Genomic DNA, 19,586 nt, shown 5'->3' on the forward strand with positions numbered 1-19,586 from the left:
ATGGAATTTAAAAAAAAAATAAAGAAGTATTGCGAATCCATTCAACCAGTTATTGGAAGTTAACCCTAGATTAGTCACACGTGGAATTCTTTTCCACGTTTCACTATCTTCTTAAATACCCCGATTTCCAATAATCAAAGATGCTTTCGCTTCTGAGTAGCTGAGATTTTAAAGTAGTGGTGAATATTAAAAATTTAATTGCGGGCCGCATAAACTCATTATGCGGGCCGGACCCGTGGGCCGTATGTTGGCCATGCCTGCTTTGTGGTGTAGCCAATTGTTCTTACACTATAAGCCTGTATAGCATGGAACTGTACTGAGTACTGTGGGCAGTTGTGATACAATAGTAAATATTTGTGTATCTAAACATAGAAAAGGTACAGTAAAATATGGTATAAATGGCCTGCCCTGTGGTGGCGCAGTGGATAAAGCGTTGACCTGGAAATGCTGAGGTCACCAGTTCGAAACCCTAGGCTTGCATGGTCAAGGCACATATGGGAGTTGATGCTTCCAGCTCCTCCCTCCCCTTCTGTTTCTCCTCTGTCTCTCCCTCTCCTCTCTAAAGTGAATAAAAAAAATGGTATAAATGATAAAAATTATGCACCCATATAGGCCACCTTACCATGAATGAAGCTTGAAGGACTGGAAGTTGCTCTGGGTGAGTGAGTGAGTGAGTGAGTGAATGAATGTGAAGGCCTAGGCCATTAGTGTACACTACTGTGGACTTGATAAACACTGAACACTTAGGCTACACTACATTTATAAATGTTTTTTCTGCCATAGCAACCTTAGCTTACTGTAATTTCTTTTCCCTTTATGTATATGAGGGGAAAAAGATAGACTGATAATTTTTTTTTTAGTGAGAGAGAGAGGGGGACAGACAGATTGGAAGGGAGAGAGATGAGATGCATCAACTCATAGTTGCAGCACCTTAGTTCATTGATTGCTTCTCGTGCCTTGACAGAGGATGGGGAAGGCTCAGCTGAGCCAGTGTCTCCTTGCTCAAGCTAGTGACCATAAGGTCATGTCTATGATCCCATGCTAAAGCTGGCAACCCTGTACTCAAGCTGGTGAGCCTTTGCTCAAGCTGCATGAACCTGCGCTCAAGCCAGTGACCTGGGTCCTTAGTACAGGTGTCCCAGGCCAATGCTCTATCCACTGCACGACCACCTGGTCAGACAACAGACTAATATCCTAAAATCAAACCCAGTATCTGGAGCATCCCAAGCAAATTGAGAGCTCCAGGATTGTTTAGGAGAGGCTAGGGCTGCAAGATAAATGGGTGAATTGTCTGTAAAGATGTAATTATAGTTTGATACAGTCTTTGAGAGGTTGGAGGGTTGAACTATAGAAATGTCTGGTGTGGAGAGAGAAGAATAAAGAAAAATTCATAATCAAGCTATTTGTAAACCTGTAAAATTCTAAAATATGGTCTGAGTTAGGGTTATTTCTCTGCAGTACAACACTGGAAGTTCAAACAGATATTTCTTAGGCACTAGGCATCATATTAGGAGAACAGTATAGATTGAGGTACTTATATGATATAACAGTTTATGATGAAGAGATGTCCCCAGGTTTTTCTGTGTCGGGAATCATGTTGCATTTTCAAGAGACTACCTCTCTCCAACTCTCAGTCTAGCGAGTGGTATGAACAAAAAACATGGGAAAGAAGAATAATGGACTAGAGGAACTTGAGAAAAATGTGAGAATTTCTTTTAAAGGGTCAAAGGATCAGGTTGTCATTTAAGACGTATTTTAACAACCAGTTTTTAGTACCTTCGTTGCACCGTGAAATTTTCCTTTTCTGCATTCTTGGACAGAAGTTTTCATAGGTACTGAGATTACTCTTTTATAGTCTCAGAATGTACAGATGAATACTGAAATGATAGAAGTTGACACCCCATATTAAAAGTGGTTAGTATCTTTCATTTTTACTGGGAGTCAAAGGAAATCATTTGAATTGGCTACTGAATGCTTTGCTTCTGCTTCTGTCCTATAGCATTTGAGTATGTATATTTGCCTGTTTAGTGAGATTGTTAAATCCATGGGCTTCTTTATGACTTTCAGATCTTTCTGCCAGTTTTAATGCTATTATTGTAGTTTTGTTTTTAGTTTAGAGAAAGATTTTTGTAATTTATTTGTTGGTCTGGTTGCTTAGCAGCTTACTGTGATTATGTAGCTTGGAACAGATTCATTTCCATATGAAAATCTTGGGTTTCCAGCCCTGATTCAAGTATATATTGCATCCAAGCTTGGAAGTGAAAGCTTTTTTGCTATTAGAGCAATCATCATACAAGTAGAAATGAATAATTCTGTAGCATTTTATAGGAGATATCTTTTTTTTTTCAAGGGAGAGAGATGAAAAGCATCCATTCATAGTTGTGGCACCTTAGTTCATTGCTTACTTTCTCATATGTGCCTTGATGGTTGGAGTGGCCTCCAGCTGAGCCAGTGACTCCTTGCTCAAGCCAACAACCATGGAGTCATGTCTGTGATCCTATGCTCAAGTCACTGGCCTCACACTCAAGCTTGTGAGCCTGCGCTTAAGGCAGTGACCTTGGGTTTTCAAATCTGGGTCCTCAGCATTCCAAGCCAATGCTCTATACACTGCCCCACCCGCCTAGTCAGGCAAGAAATATCTTTATGTATTCTTTTGTCCTTTGTGGGTTTTTTTCCTGTTCTTGCACTCATACCATATGATACAATTTTATAAATACTATAAAATCACTAAACCTTCATAAAAGAGTTCTTTAGATTTTATTTTAGAGAATAAAATAAGGACCTGGACTAGAATGTTGGAGGGGTGATTAGGCTAAACATAAGAATACTTTAATGGTATTTCTGAGGCTGTTCAGTTTTTAAGTGAAATTTGATTTTTTATTTCATTTCCTTGATTTCATAATGTCTAGTTGATTTCTTTCTTTATATTCTCTAAGTGTTCCCAGTTAAAGTCTATTTGGAGCAGAACTGCTAGTAAGGACACCATTTTAAATGTAATATCAGCAGGTCTTTGGGGGGAAACACGAAGCCCGAAATTCACTATACAGAACACAGTAGCAAATTATTTTTCCTTTGCCCTTCTAACTGTGAAGGTGGTGTATTGTCTCCTTGATGCCAGAATGTGGTATAACATAAGCCTTTGCCTATACTTAGTAAAAATTTATTAGACATAGTCCCTGTATGCAGTCCAGTGGAGAGCCCTGCATTACAGAAATAATTCTTGTGCTGCTGAGCTGGCAGTTTCCTCACTTAATCACTCGTGTGACGTCATCTGTGCTGTTGGTAGGAAATGTGCTGACCATGTCCTGCATTTTAAAAGGCAGATACAACAGGAGTACTAGCTAAAAATGAAATTAAAAATAAACCTTTTAGTTATGTTGAAGGTCTTCGAAGTCCAGAAGGGTTAAAGTAGCAGAAGTGTTGTTTAATCAATAGGCTTGACTAAGAACCATATTTAGTATTTGGTCACCCAGTAATCAACTGACATGCTTGTCCCTAATTACTTTCCTCTCGGCTCCGTAGTGATTGCAAAATGGAGAAAAAGCAGTAGGCAGTAAGGGGATATTATATTCAGAGGTCTGAAATGGTTTTCTAATTTTCAAATGAGTATTAAACATTCCAACTTTGTCTTTATAATAAGGATTACACAAATTGTTGGCTAGTGATTTTTATAATGGAAGAGTCCAGATGTTAGTCACTGATGGCTATACTGGATTGCGACTAAATCTTTTGTCTGGGGGAGAAGGCAGGACCCCTAATGTTTATTTGATTTCTTGGCAGAAAGATGGATACTACAATGCTGAATTTGCGGAATCTGTTTGAGCAGCTTGTACGCCGGGTGGAGATTCTCAGTGAAGGAAATGAACTCCGTAAGTCATTCTGAGCTGGTCTGTGTGAAGAGAGAAAACAGATTTCAGACTTGGTTTTTCTACAGAGCTGAAGTGTGTTCCAGTCTGAACATTTTTTTTCATTTGGGTTATCTAAGAAAGTGATGTTAACTTTACAATGATCAAAGCTTAATGGACAACCATTCTAAATGGTTACTTTTTTTGTAGTTTTTTGTTTTTTGTATTTTTTTTCTGAAGTTGGAAACAGGGAGGCAGTCAGACTCCTGCATGGGCCCGACAGGGATCCACCCAGCACGCCCACCAGGGGGCGATGCTCTGCCCATCTGGGACGTTGCTCTGTTGCAACCAGAGCCACTCTAGCACTTGAGGCAGAGGCCACAGAGCCATCCTCAGTGCCCGGGCCAACTTTGCTCCAATGGAGCCCTGGCTGCAGGAGGGGAAGAGAGAGACAGAGAGGAAGGAGAGGGGGAGGGGTGGAGAAACAGATGGGCGCTTCTCCTGTGTGCCCTGGCTGGGAATCGAACCCGGGACTCCTGCACGCCAGGCCGACGCTCTATCACTGAGCCAACTGGCCAGGGCCTGCTTTTTTCTTTATAGAGTAGTTGTCTACCTTTTTTATCCTTGGGCTTTCCTTGTGTTCTATAGAACAGTTCCAATTGAAGAGGAGGAAAGTGTTTTAACTTTTTTTTCAAGGAGGGATTAGTCATCTAATTTTACCTACTTCATATATTTGGTGCTTAGTAATAAAGGATTGCGATTGGGTGGAGAGCTAGAAAGAAAAAGGAGGATAAAACAGTCATCAGTGAAGTAGATTAGTGAGAAAAGAAGGTAGGGCTTGAAGCATGGACTTCCATGATCTACAGGAGTTATTCTCTTTGTGTTGCCATCCTCTCCTTGTTCAGATTTTTATAAATACCTAACATATTAACTGCTGCTCTTAAGTCAGCCTCATTGATATAAAAGTAATGTAAGAACTATGTCTTAAACTTAAAAAAAATAAATCACTATAGTATTTAGTATGGCACCTTGCATATGCCATTTAATATTTTCTTTTAACTTGATTGATGTTTTTAATGGTTCTTATCCATTTACAGGCTTTTCAAATTCTATTTTCTCTCTCTAATAGCTGTTCCATGACCCTATCATCTGGTACCAGCTCAGTAACCATGATGGCATACTAATTAAGCTTCTCTTTCAGATAACATCATCTCAGAAGATGGATTACTTTGGAGTCTAGTGGGGAAAACTGTTGAATAAGAGATCTTAAAATTCAGGTTTATTCAACAGGTATTTAGTGAGAACCTATACCAGCCTCTAGCACATGTTCAGTTGAGGGAAAGGGGTGTCTTATTAGCTTCATAGAGAAAAGTAGGATTTGAGTTGAGCCTTAGATGTAGGGTAGGATCCCAACAGACAAAAATGAAAGAAGGCATTTAGGGTTGGGAGAATAGCCTGAGTGGAGAGAAGAGGGTGTGGGGTTTGAGGGGACTAGGAGTATGGTGGAGTGACGTAGTCAGAGCTGTGCTTTTGGAAGATTACCCTGGCAGAGGTAGAGGTTGCATTAGATGTGGAGGCTGGGACACTGATTAGTATGTAGTTGCCATTTCTCAGGAAGGAGGCAGTAGGAGTCCTAACTGGGTGGTGGTTGTAAAGATGGAAATATGGGGAAATGGGTGGAAGAGATTGTGAGAATAAGCTCTTTAGTGGGAGGCAGCTGGTAGCATAGGGGGGCAGAGAGAAATCTGAGGTTTGGGGTCTCAATAGCTTGTGCTGACTTTTAATGGTATGTCTGTGTCTGTTTCTCTATCTGTAAAATAGGAACTTTTAAAAAAAGATTTTATTTATTGATTTTTAGAGAGAGGAGAGAGAGAGAAGTGGGGAAGGAGAGGGAAGCATCAACTTGTAGTAGTTGCTTCTCATGTACCTTGACCAGGCAAGCCTGGGGTTTTGAACTGGCAACCTCAGCATTCCAGGTCAATACTCTATCCAATGCACCACCACAGGTCAGGCTAAAATAGAAATTTAAATGTCTTTATCTTCTTTGTGAGAGTGCTGTGAGGATTTGGGGATAAAATGAGGTACTAATTGTAAAAATACTTTGCCAAAAAATATACAAGACATTTTTATAGATACCCTTATTTTATAAGCAAATTTATATCTTCCCATTGGTTTGTGTTATAAAATAGAGGTAAGCTTTGTCTTCCTCTGAATGTTGGCTTTTGAGGAACTAAAGTGGCTCAGTGTTTTCTATTCTCTAGAATCTCCTTTCTGCAACCACTCGAGTCTCTGTCCTTTTCTTTGAACCTCAGAATGCTTCCCATGCTTAGGTATCCTGACTCTTTACTTTTGAGTTTCATTATAATGACTTCATTGCTCTTTCTTCTTTTTGTATAGTCTTAAGCTAAGTCCAAGGTTACTGAAAGATCAAAGTGAAGGTTAATATTCAAATAAAATGACTTTAATAGCCTAGGTATTTTGTTGTCTTTGTTTCCCCCCAGTCTACATGATTTTTATCTTTTATGTGATTGTGAGCAGCCTGAACTTTTTTGATGATGGTATGTAAATTAGGAATAAATAGAACAATATTTATCAGGTGCCTATTGTATGCCAAAACTATGCTAGGTTTGTGCTATGCTACATACAGTAGGCAATACTGAAGTGTATGTGATATGGAACCTGTCTTCACAAAGGTTTGGGTATTAAAGTCTCAGAGACAGGATTCTTTCTAATGAAACAGAAGATAATACAAGTATCAAAATATATGCTTGTGGGAAGTGGAGAAAAATTTAATGTGGAGTAAATAAATTAGGAAAGGATTCATAGAACAGATGGGACTAGAAAAGTAGGTACATAAAGAAGAGTAGGTAGTGTGTTCCATTTGAAGTGTATAGCTTGATCACAAGTGAGAAGGCAGAAATGAGCATAGGTCTGTTTTGGGGGAAGGGAAAAACTGGGTTAGCTAGAAAGAGGGTATTGTGTGGTGGTGGTGGTGGTGGTTGAAGGTAAGTTTGATTAGATTGATAAGGTGGGCTTAGATCCCTGAAGTTTAAATTTTATCTGAACAGCAGTTCTTCATTCATTTGTTCAATGAACATTTAAATGCCTACTATGTGCTAGGCAGAGTCCAAGGCACTGGTGATAAAAGCAGAAGAGAGCCTGACCTGTGGTGGCACAGTGGATAAAAGCGTCAACCTGGAAACGCTGAGGTTGCCGGTTCAAAACCCTGGGCTTGCCTGGTCAAGGCACATATGGGAGTTGATGCTTCCTGCTCCTCCCCCCTACTCTCTCTCTCTCTCTCTCTCTCTCTCCCCCCCTATAATAAATAAAATCTTTAAAAAAATTAAAAAAAAAAAAAAGAAGAGACACAGGGCCATTGCCCTTACACTTAGTGGGTACTGGGGAAGACAAAGGGCCCAGGAAAAAATACCCCAGTAGGAGTGAGCAGAGAAAGCAAGATTTCTGGAACTGCTTTAATCTGTTTGCTGAATGAGGAACCAAATCTTGATTTTTTTTTTAATAAGTCAAAGATTATCCTCAATTTTTTTTAGGAAATTTCCCTTCTCCTTTCTCCTTTTTAATAGTTGCATTTTATAATTTAATATGTACACACTTTTTTTTAAAACTTTTTCTTAAGTGAGAAGCACAGAGGCAGAGAGACAGACTCCTGCATGCACCCCAGCTGGGATCCACCCAGTAAGCCCCCTGCTGGGTAATACTCTGCCCATCTGGGGCTGTTGCTCTATTGCTCAGCACCTGACTTATTTTAACACCTTAGGGAGGCCATGGAGCCATTTTCAGTGCCTGGAGCCAACTTGCTTCATTTGAGCCATGGCTGCAGGAGAGGAGAAGAGGGAGAGAAGGGAGAGGGGGATGGGTGGAGAAGCAGATGGTCGCTTCTACTATGTGCCCTGACCAGGAATTGAACCTGGGATGATGTCCATATGTGGGCTGATGCTCTACCACTGGGCCAACTGGCCAGGGCCTTTACACACTTTTTTTAAGGAAATAGTTTAAATTTAAAAATCTTTTGAATGTATACTTCATGACAAAGGCTAGTACAAAGTTGAATGGTGATTCACAAACTGGCACAAAAAAGGCCATGTTTGTTGATCTCCAACATCAGAATTTTTCCTGGACTGTAGTATAAAGTGCCTTTTTGACTCTTCATAGCAAACTTAGTTCACAACAGAATTATACACAAAAAGTAATAACTTAGTCATGTATGCAAATGTTCTGGTTTCGGTCTAACAAACTAAATTGATCTATTACTAATTTAATAAATTATACTACTAAAATTGGATCTTCCTTGAAATGAACTGATGCTTTATTTGTTTTGAGTTCCATTGTCCAATCACTGAAACCTGTAACGTATACCAGTTAACAATGAACAGGAATTAAAACCTAAATTTAATAAGACATATTAAGAAAAAACAAACCGGCAAAATTAGGTCAAATGGAAATCTTTTCATTCTCAAATTGTTTTTCAGTTTCCGAAATATTTGAGTGTGTATCTAGCACTATATTTAGAAACATTTAATTGACCACAATGTAGAGCTAGTTTTTAGACTGTAGATAAAAAGTGTGTTTCTTGTTCTTTAGTTTTTTGAAATTGAAGTATTTCATGCATCAGGAAAAGACAGATTATAAATGTACTACTTGATGAATTGACGGAGTGAACATGGCTAAGAACCAGTTTTGGTTTTTAATATTTTTCCTTGTGAATATATAGTGTTGAAATTGTTAAATTTGATTGTTTTTTTCTCCTTTTAAATTAAAGAGAGAAAAAACCTTGGTAATATTCCAAACTGTTAACTAAACCAGTGTTTCATTTAAGATTGTTTGAATTGTAATAATATATATTGTATATTTTTTAATACTTGATATTTGTATTATCTGAGATAACTAGGTCATAATACCTTGTTTTGCTAAAATCCTTTGTTTTCTAAAAACTGAAGTTTCCTTATGTATAAGACTTGGTTTCCGTAGATTGAATTGGTACCCTAATTTTAATTTGTAAGTTTAAAATTTAATCAAATTGTTAAAATTGCTTTAAAAGAGCACCATGTAGTGTCTTTGCCTTGGATTGAATTCAGATAGGAAAAGTGTCCTTACTACCTAAGCATTTGCTATCCTTTTGTGAATTTGGCCTAGTTTCATCTATAAACTGGGTTAGTTGGACCAACAGCAGATGTACACCTTTGAAACTTGATGATACCGGTGGAAAGTGATGCTTAGAGATAGAGTGATTGCTAGGAAATAGTAAGGCATTGGAGAAGAAACTTTGCCAACAGCAGATGATAAGAACAAATGCCACTAGGGTTTTCCTGCTTTGAGTTGCTGCCTTGGAGATGATGCTGTCTTTGCAGACATTTGAAGAGAGTATTCTGCTAATGGTGACTCACCTGAAGCTAGTATAATCTTCTCTTCTTGTATCTTTCAAACTGGAATGTTTATATACCCTTCAGGGCAGTGTTAAACAGCAAAAGCAAATTGGCTCTTTACCTTCACATCAATATTTGTATAATTATATAGCTGAATGGAATTGCAGGCCTAGATGACTGTAATATTAATCTACATCTACTGGAGCATATTACAATAGTTACATTTGAATTTACTGTTTAACATCTCTCTGGCACAGCAATGCATGACTGTAAAGGAGGCAGTTTTTGTTTTATAGCTGTAACTGTCCTGGTGTGTGACAGCTGCCCCAAAGGTATCCCCCTTTGATTGCCTTCTGTTCAGGAGCTTCCAGTGATGGTGTTACATCTGGAGCCAGGTGACTAAAGAGTTACTTATTCCATAGCAGATGCCACTGGCTAAGCCAAAGTAAGTGGCCTATTGAAACAGGAATTGCTCCCCACAAAGCTCTCATCTAGTGATGAACGTTTATCCAGGTTCTGCTCTTGGTTGTTTTCAACTGGAGGATTTGCCCATAGGGTAGCTGGTCCCTTAATTATGTATTTGCAGTAAAACTAACTAGAGGACTCATTTATGAGAGTGTTTATACTCTGGTGCTTGAATTATTAAAGTTTCCCCCCTTTCTTTAGAATTCATCCAGTTGGCAAAGGACTTTGAAGATTTCCGTAAAAAGTGGCAGAGAACAGACCATGAGCTGGGGAAATACAAAGATCTTTTGATGAAAGCAGAGACTGAGCGGAGTGCTCTGGATGTTAAGCTGAAGCATGCACGCAATCAGGTGGATGTGGAGATGAAACGGAGACAGCGAGCTGAGGCTAACTGTGAGAAGCTGGTGTGTACTGTTTTTCTGTGCTACAACTCTGATGATGGGAGAAAGGGGAGCGTCATCTGATTATATTTCCACTTCCAGATATACCCAGTTTCTTATTCTACATTAAAGAACTAAAAGCAACCGGTCCATTGACAACTTGTCTGTGATTGAAGGTGAAACTGCAGCCTAGGAATCCTGTTATCCATAGGTTGAAATTTAAATGTTTTCCTCCTTTAGAGTTGACACTGCTACTTAATAGACAGGTTTTAAATGATAGAATTTAAAGAATTAAAATTTGGGATGGGGCAGGGAAATCCTAGCATACTTGATCTGTCACAAGACAACTGACTATCTCTCATGCTGCCCAGATTATCCTTGTATCAATAGCTAGTACTTTGTCATTGATACGTGTAAGACAACTCTAAGTCTTTCCTTCACCACTGCTCCTAATTCAGAATAAATGGGGCTAGATATAGTCAACAAGTTGAGCAGTGTAGCTAACAGAATATTTTCATTTTTATGTACCAAGGTGGGTCATGGTACAAAGGAAAGCCTTTACTAAGAGGCACTAATCCATCTTGGTACAGTGTTAGATGCCTCAGTAAGCTCAAATTGTCTGGTTCAAGTGTGTCACTCACAGCTTTGTATCCATTTTAATACATTTTGTTCCACCATTTAGAAAGGTGGGTGGCTGCTTTGATCTGTAGAAGACATCAAGAATTGTCCTGATGGCCTGACCTGTGGTGGCGCAGTGGATAAAGCGTTGACCTGGAAATGCTGAGGTCGCTGGTTCGAAACCCTGGGCTTGCCTGGTCAAGGCACATATGGGAGTTGATGCTTCCAGCTCCTCCCCCCTTCTCTCTCTCCTCTCTCTCTCTCTCTCTCTAAAAATGAATGAATAAATAAATAAATAAAAAAGAATTGTCCTGATAAAATGACACTAAAGTGTTTTTGCTATGCAAGATCTATTTTGGGACTCTTGTTTTGCAATACTCCATCCTCTTGGATTAGCAGTTTGATCCAAAAATCTTGTTACAAAAAACCCACTATTCTAGATGGAGTTCATTTTACCAGTCAGAAATTAGAGACACAATCTGGGCTTGACATGAATTAATATGCTATTGGTGTAGCAGCCTTCCTGAAGGCTCATTTACATAATGCTGTATTTTAATGTCTTCTGGTCTACCCATCCCATAAATTTGAGGTGAAGCTTTCTCCCCTGGTTAGTTAGGATGTTTTACTCTGCTTTGGTCTGTAGGAAAGGCAGATTCAGCTGATCCGAGAGATGCTTATGTGGGACACATCTGGCAGCATTCAACTAAGCGAGGAGCAAAAATCAGCTCTGGCTTTTCTCAACAGAGGCCAACCATCCGTGGGCAATACTGGGAACAAAAGGTGGGGGAACTACATGTGTTGTTATCTGATCATAGGCACAGCTGTCAGAAGTTCTTGTTATCTGAACTCTTAAACTGCTTCTGGAGTGTATGCTGAATAAAGCAGAAAAGACTGGTGGAAGGGTGGGTAGAAAATAAAGGCACAGGGGCCTCCCTATTTTATTTTATTATTATTTTTAAATTTTTTTCCTTAGAATATTGTTTCACCGTGGGTAAAATTTTGATACTGGTGCCAAATTGCACATCAATAACTAATCCTGCATATTGCTAAGAAACCTGAAGGTAAAAGTGGCAGTTCAGCAGTACTTTCAGTGTTTACTCTCCAGAGAGCTCTTGTTGTTCTCTGGTTTAGAAAGGCCTCCTATGAGCCAAGGCCACACAATAATTTTGATCTACTGCATCCCTCTTTAAAATAGTTTCAACCAGGCTTTGAAATGAACACCCCCACTACAATATGTAAGGGAAGGTCAGCACTCTTAGAGATATTTATTTTGTGGCTTAGTTGTTTTATGGGGAATCTTTATAACTAAGAAGATATACGGGCTTAATTTCTTAAAAAGCTAATGTGGAGTAATACTCTTTTGTAGGAATTAAACTTCACTCTGATGCCTTGTGAATTTTTAGTAGCCTATAGTACAAACTCAGTAGGGAATAGAACCTATATACCCTTGACTAATTTTCAACTGTGGTTTATAAGGCTTTGCTGAAAAAGCAACTGTGCTGCATGTGGACTCAGGCATGTACACATACTCCTTCATGAAACCATAAAAAGCAACCCACCACAGCAAGGGTCTGAGGTTGGTGCTATCTTCACAGGAAAGGCATTGCTGTGAAATTGCTGACATTATCTGACCTGTTAGGTAACTTGATCTGGGTGTTGGTGAATCTTATTTTACATAGTCTTCAGTGTCTAACTTTGTATTGTTTCACTCATCTAGATTGTCAACCATTGATGAATCTGGTTCCAATTTATCAGATATCAGCTTTGACAAGACTGATGAATCACTGGTAATGAACATTTGATCTCTGAGAATTATTTATATTCCTGCTCCTTCAGGAATATCTCTGCTCCCCTTCTGAAGTACCTTTATTACTGTGTAATTGATTGATGTGTTGTAGATACTGAGCTGGCAATTTAAAATATAAATCCACATAAACTATAAGAGACTAGCTTATATATTTTCTTAGTTTCTGGAAGTGAGAATATAGAATTCAGGATTTGACATGAGGTTAAATTTGTTTAATGGATTTGTGAACTTCATGTACTAATTGATTATATCTTGATGTATTAAAGCCCCAGCTAGCAATAAACAAAATTTAGCAAAACTCTATTCAGGGAGGGCTTCTTTTTTGTTCTTGAAGAAAATAGCCTTGTGCATTATTTCCGAATTAGGTTCTTGAGGTAGAGGACTGATGAAAGTTTCCAGGTACTATGTAAAAATGGTTTTCAACCTTTTTACACTTGGGGACCCATGAAAATAGAATTATTTTGGGGACTGGTAAGACAGAAATCCTGAGCATAAGCAAATTCATCTAAGATCATTGAGTCTATAATCTTCATACAACATCAGAGTAGTTAATTCTTTTGTGGACCAGCACAAAATTTCTGGTGGACCAGTGGTTGAAAACCACTGCCATGTAATGCTTTGATCAATAATGGTTAGTGTGTCTATACTTTTTGTTACCTTGCTTTTGTGGGGCAATACCCTTCTCATGGTGGTGTCTCTGCGTGAAAGGTCATTTCAATCTTGATGTTCAGGTGACTGGTAGTTTATTGGTTTTGGTGTTGCTAGCTGAAAGCTTGCAAACAAAACAGTAAGTCAAGAGGTTATTGAAAGTTGGTTTTCTGATGATAGCAAAAGTGACAGCTACCTGTTACATGGGCTGGGAGTTTTCCATCCAAATTCAGTGTTTGACTAGGGAAATAATTGCCATTTTATAGATATAAATATTTGATATTACTTTTTGAAATAAGGAATAATATAGAATAGGTCTGGGATATATAATAAAACTAAAACATGCTATTAGCTGATTTTGGAGCTAGATCTAGCTGTTATATCTGTTGTAACTGAAGCTGAATCAGACAACCAGTAGCTAAATTATTTGATCATTATTTGGAGAGGTTAAATTATTTAGCTAAGCTACAATTTGCTATATACAACTGCTTCTGGATTTAGTGTTTTCAGAGATTATCAGTAAGGAAGTCACAGGTAACTACATTCTAAAAATAAATGCAAATGGTTAGAATAAGTGAAGAGAAGCCAGACCACAGTAAAAGACAAATAATTCTTCAGTGATGAATGTCTTTTAGGGCCTGAGGAAGAGAGTTGATTAAAGGAAGTAAAACCCAAACTAGAACTTTTTAAGCACCTGTATTGTGCAGAACATCTGATTAGACAGTAGCAATCCCTTAAGAGCAAGAATCACATTTAACATGATCAGTATAGTGCCTAACATTTTGTGAGTTCTAAAACTAATTACAAAAATAATAAGAAATAAAGGACCAGGCACTGGAGATAATCACAACAGAAGTTGATGCTTTAACCTTTTCTTGCCTCTGTGGTATTGATTCCTGATTCTATTATAATAGCTTCAATTTTGGAAAGAAAGAAAACATATTAACTTACTCCAGCTCTATAGCCACAACACTTGAGAATCCCCCCATCCCCTCTCCTGTAAGTTAGGGAGTCTGACTCAAGAAGCCTTTAAAGTTCTCTGTATATTTGTTTGTATAGGGTTTAAGGGAGGCCTAACCAAAGAAAGAAATTAATACAATGTAATTGTCAACAGGATTGGGATTCTTCTTTGGTAAAGACTTTCAAATTGAAGAAGAGAGAAAAGAGGGTATGTATTTTTTTGTTTTACTTTTACATTTTTATTTATTGATTTTAGCAAGAGAGGAAGGGAGAATGAGAGAGAAACAGAGACATTGATCCATTTCTGTATATTCTCTGACCAGGGATCAAACCTACAACCTCTGAGCTTCAGGACAATGCTCTAACCAACCAAGCTATCCGGCCTGGGCAATGTTTTTTTGTTTTAAATAAAATAAAACATTATGACAGTGACATAACCTGAATTTTGGTGTAATTCAAAACACACCCTCGCCTAAGTCACTTACCTATTCTAACACAGTTGTAAAATCATAATCTAGACCAGTGGTCCCCAAACCCCAGGCCGCGGACCAGTACTGGTCCATGGGCCATTTGGTACCGGTCCGCAGAGAAAGAATAAATAACATGAAACATTGTCAGAATAACATTTAAATACAGTGTGAATAATGAGGACATACTCGTTCCTCCTTTAACTTAGCCCAGTAAATATCGTAAGTTCGACAATTATATTTAAAAATACTACAGTTTTTACGCCAGTCACATAATTTTATTTTATGCATTTATCCGTCCCACCCTAAAGGCCGGTCTGTGAAAATATTTTCTGACATTAAACCAGTCTGTGGCCCAAAAAAGGTTGGGGACCACTGGTATAGACCATAAAAACACAACTAAGCCACACAAAAAGAATACTGTATATTCTTCCACTGCGCTCAACCAGACTAGTTTGCCCACATAGTCCATAAGTACGACACTAATGGCGTAATGGTAGAGCGTCATCACGTCTCAATTTTTTTTAAGTTTTTAATAGGAGTGAGTGTCGTAAACTCAAAATGTCGTATATTGTGACTGTTGTAACCAGACTGCATTCCTGACATGTTGCTCTAGTCATTGTTAAACACGTTCCAAATGAATCTGTGCTGGGGGTAGTATTCATGTTCTTTGAGGTAGTAACTCAGGACAGAATTCTGTCCCATTTTACTATTTGGGGTTACTCTTACTTCATTCATCATGTGGAAAGGATATACTTAGGTTTGTTTTGAGTTGTCATATAAATTTTTATGCAGGACTTTTGTGCTCTAATATAAGCTTCAGATGAAATGTGTATAAAATGGGATATACAGAGATCTGTGTGTGCTTGTTTAGGGTACTTAATATGTATCCAAAGACTTCATGTCCTTAGATAGGATTACAGCTCTACTTTTTCTGGTCCTGTCATTTTAATTTCTCTGAAGCTTGCTTGTTTCTTCAAGGACATTGAAGGCATTTTTGTGTTGGTACAATTTTTATTTTATTTATTTTTTACAGGACAGAGAGAGAGTCAGAGAGAGGGATAGATAGGAACAGACAGACAGGAATGGAGAGAGATGAGAAGCATCAATCATCAGTTTTTCGTTGCGACACCTTAGTTGTTCATTGATTGCTTTCTCATATGTGCCTTGACCACAGGCCTTTAGCAGACCAAGTAACCCCTTGCTCAAGCCAGTGACCTTGGGTCCAAGTTGGTGAGCTTTGTTCAAACCGGATGAGCCCGCGCTCAAACTGGTGACCTCGGGGTCTCGAACCTGGGTCCTCCACATCCCAGTCCGATGCTCTATCCACTGTGCCACCGCCTGGTCAGGCTGTGTTGGTACAATTTAAGCTTCATGTGGAAATAGGCAGTGGGAGAGAGTATGTACATTATTATTTACTGTAGCCTTGGAACCTAGGACTTGCTGCATTCAAGTTGTCTAATGGAAAAAGTTTATCTTCAATGCTTCAGATCTGCTTGGCACTAAAGATATTGATGTTTGCCCCTTCTCTAGCGCTCTAGTAGCCGACAGTTCACTGATGGTCCCCCCGGACCTATAAAGAAAACTCGATCCATTGGCTCTACTGCAGACCAGGTAAGAATAGTCAGGCCAAGGGAATTACGGTCTTGAACACATCAAAGATTAGTGGCACCAAGTATTATAAATTCTGAGTCAACATTGCAGTGTTATTTTGAGAGAGATATTGGTGAGAGTTTTTTATTTCATAGAATCTTTATCATTCATACAAATGGAATTAGTCTGATTAAGTAAACAATTATAAGTTTTATGCTTAATTCTTAGTTGTTTGTATATATACCCCTGTGATCTAAATTTCTGTTCTTAAGCATGAGATTATGAGTTACTAGTGATTTGGGCTGGGGCGTTAAGTCCTGACAAAGATTCAGGAATTTTTCAAGCACTCCAAAATCCTGTATTAGAGGGGAAATTAGATTCAAGTTGTTGTCCTTCCCTCATTACAACTTTTGTTTCAGGGGAATGAATCCATAGTTGCAAAAACGACAGTGACTGTTCCCAATGATGGTGGGCCCATTGAGGCTACATCCACTATTGAAACTGTACCGTATTGGACAAGAAACCAAAGGAAAACAGGTCTGCTGGGTTTGATGCTGTTTTGCCTGTGTAAACAATTGGTAAAATTTGGGAGAATTGGTTTCTTAGAACCCTCCTAAGGCAGGGGTTGGATGTATTGGGTAGTTTCTTACTGCTGCTTAATGAAGTCCAAAGCACTGTGTCAAGCTGTACCTTAGATTGCTAGCCTGGCCTATGCCACTAGTGTATAACATATTATTTTAGATACATTTTATTTTTTTTGCATGTTATATTCACTTCTGGTTATGGTTACAGATTGTTGGTTATCTCCAATTATATTAAAATTAGGGTTAAAATTTAGAAGGAAAAAAATACTTAGGACTGAAGGTTAAAATTGCTTGTTTTCTAGGTACTTTACAGACTTGGAACAGTGACTCCACCTTGGTCAGCAGGCAGCTGGAGCCAAGAACAGAGACAGACTGTTCCGGCACTCCGCAGAGTAATGGGGGGATGCGTCTGCATGACTTTGTCTCTAAGACGGTAAATCTGCCATTGCTCCTTCTTTTGGGCACCTTTAATTTTTTAATTGTGAAAGTACTATAGACCAGGAAGAAATTTAAATATGTTAGCATTATAAAGTTAAATGTCAAAATTCCTTCCTCCTTCCAACTCTATTCTCCATGGGTCACTACTGAATTACAAAAGGTGCGTGCCTTTCCATTTTGTGAGTAGATTAAATTCAAAGAAAGCAACTTTTCAGAAGCAGTTTGTGCTTTTGAGTGATAATTTTTTGTTTTACTTTCAAATAATAGCACATTTTAACTTTGTTTCATTTGATTTCCTCATAAAAACGCAAGCAAATTGGTAAGTCTCCTAGGAGATAACTAACTTGTTTGAGCCACATGACAGTAAGTGGCACAGTTAACATGGAGGTTTTCTGTCTCCTTGTAAACAAGTTGTTTCCACTACTCTACACTGTTCCCTTCCAGCTGGATGACCTAATGCAAGTTACTTATCCTCTATTTGCTTGTTTCCTTAAACAAAACAAAACTTATATTATAGGATTATTGTGAGAATTACACAAACAGATATGTGTTAAAAGGATTAGAAAGTTATTCAGCACACGCTAAGAGTTTAATGTTGGTTAATGATGTTTTCTAATTCATAGCACTCTGTTTCTTCTGCCTCGTTTCATCCTCAGGTTATTAAACCCGAATCTTGTGTTCCATGTGGAAAGCGGATAAAATTTGGCAAGCTGTCTCTGAAGTGTCGAGATTGTCGTGTGGTCTCTCATCCGGAATGTCGGGACCGTTGTCCCCTTCCTTGCATTCCTACCCTAATGGGAACACCTGTTAAAATTGGAGAGGTATGACCTATGGCAGGGGTCCCCAAACTTTTTACACAGGGGGCCAGTTCACTGTCCCTCAGACCATTGGAGGGCCGGACTATAAAAAAAACTATGAACAAATCCCTATGCACACTGCACATATCTTATTTTAAAGTAAAAAAACAAAACGGGAACAAATACAATATTTAAAATAAAAAACAAGTAAATTTAAATCAACAAACTGACCAGTATTTCAATGGGAATTATGGGCCTGCTTTTGGCTAATGAGATGGCCAATGTGCTCCTCTCACTGACCACCAATGAAAAAGGTGCCCCTTCCGGAAGTGCAGTGGGGGCCAGATAAATGGCCTTGGGGGCTGCATGCGGCCCGTGGGCCGTAGTTTGGGGACCCCTGACCTATGGGAAGCATCATTACGTTATGACTTTTATTGCTTTTCCAAAGCCGAATGTCAGTTTTTGTTTTAAAATTAATGCCAATCTTTCCTTCTGTGAGTAATGAATAGAAATTAGAAAATGTTAACTTGTTGCTGAGTCCTGTTTGGGTGTGTCTGTTTCATAAATTTTCTAGACCAAACTCCTCATCTCTAACCTGCACTCACTCCCTGCCCTTCCTTTCCCTTTCTCTCTCCTTCCCTTCTTCCCTCTTCACACTTCTTCCCTCCTTCCCTCCCTGTTTCCATTCTCTCCTTCCTTCTTCTTCTTTTTCTTCCTCCCCTTCCTTTTCTCCTCTTTCCTCCCCTCCCCATCTTATCGTAAGGTATTTTGTAAAATTTGAAACATATACAAAAATAGACCAATTAATATAACTAAATCCTGGTTACTATCATTCAAATTCCACAATTACTAATTCATGTCTAGTCTTGATTTATCCATACTTTACATCTCTTTCTTCTGGCCCTGTCCAGTGAATTATTTTAAATCAAATCCCAGCCAACATAAAATTTCATCTGTGATTATCTCTTACATTCAAGATATTCCATACTAGGCTATTAAGATTAGGGTGTTTGTTTCTAAAAATTTATTCAATCCATTAAGAAAGTATTTATTATACAAGCAACATTAACAAGAATCAAAGCAAAATGACTAGGTTGCTACCAAGCCCTCAGCAAATCAAATGTTATTTTTCCTTAATCTTTTTTTTTTTAATTATTTATTATTTATTTTATTTTTTTCTCAAGCTGGAAACGGGGAGAGACAGTCAGACAGACTCCCGCATGCGCCTGACCAGGATCCACCCGGCATGCCCACCAGGGGGCGACGCTCTGCCCCTCCGGGGCGTCGCTATGTTGCGACCAGAGCCACTCTAGCGCCCAGGGCGGAGGCCAAGGAGCCATCCCCAGTGCCCGGGCCATCTTTGCTCCAATGGAGCCTTGGCTGCGGGAGGGGAAGAGAGAGACAGAGAGGAAGGAGAGGGGGAGGGGTGGAGAAGCAGATGGGCGCTTCTCCTGTGTGCCCTGGCTGGGAATCGAACCCGGGACTTCTGCACGCCAGGCCGACGCTCTACCACTAAGCCAACCAGCCAGGGCCGATTTTTCCTTAATCTTAAGAGTTCTTGGCCCTGGCCGGTTGGCTCAGCGGTAGAGCGTCGGCCTAG

The 19,586-nt window shown here is 39.0% G+C and overlaps 1 protein-coding gene across 4 annotated transcripts in view; it reads left to right on the forward strand.

The window, feature by feature from the left end:
* The window catches only part of RACGAP1 (Rac GTPase activating protein 1), a 32,730-nt gene that overhangs the window by 6,358 nt on the left and 6,786 nt on the right, over positions 1-19,586 (forward strand). For 3 of the 4 annotated variants that reach the window (XM_066257884.1, XM_066257886.1, XM_066257885.1), the window contains exons 2-10: positions 3,781-3,869; positions 9,896-10,098; positions 11,336-11,472; positions 12,410-12,479; positions 14,262-14,315; positions 16,108-16,188; positions 16,587-16,704; positions 17,054-17,184; positions 17,846-18,010. In XM_066257884.1, the coding sequence (XP_066113981.1) occupies positions 3,785-3,869; positions 9,896-10,098; positions 11,336-11,472; positions 12,410-12,479; positions 14,262-14,315; positions 16,108-16,188; positions 16,587-16,704; positions 17,054-17,184; positions 17,846-18,010 (1,044 nt within the window). In that variant the 5' untranslated portion in view covers positions 3,781-3,784. The remainder of the gene's footprint in view (positions 1-3,780; positions 3,870-9,895; positions 10,099-11,335; positions 11,473-12,409; positions 12,480-14,261; positions 14,316-16,107; positions 16,189-16,586; positions 16,705-17,053; positions 17,185-17,845; positions 18,011-19,586) is intronic. The other variant, XM_066257888.1, reaches the window with a different exon arrangement.

The sequence above is a fragment of the Saccopteryx bilineata genome, chromosome 2, assembly GCF_036850765.1.
Source record: "Saccopteryx bilineata isolate mSacBil1 chromosome 2, mSacBil1_pri_phased_curated, whole genome shotgun sequence".
Classification (NCBI taxonomy): Eukaryota; Metazoa; Chordata; class Mammalia; order Chiroptera; family Emballonuridae; genus Saccopteryx; species Saccopteryx bilineata.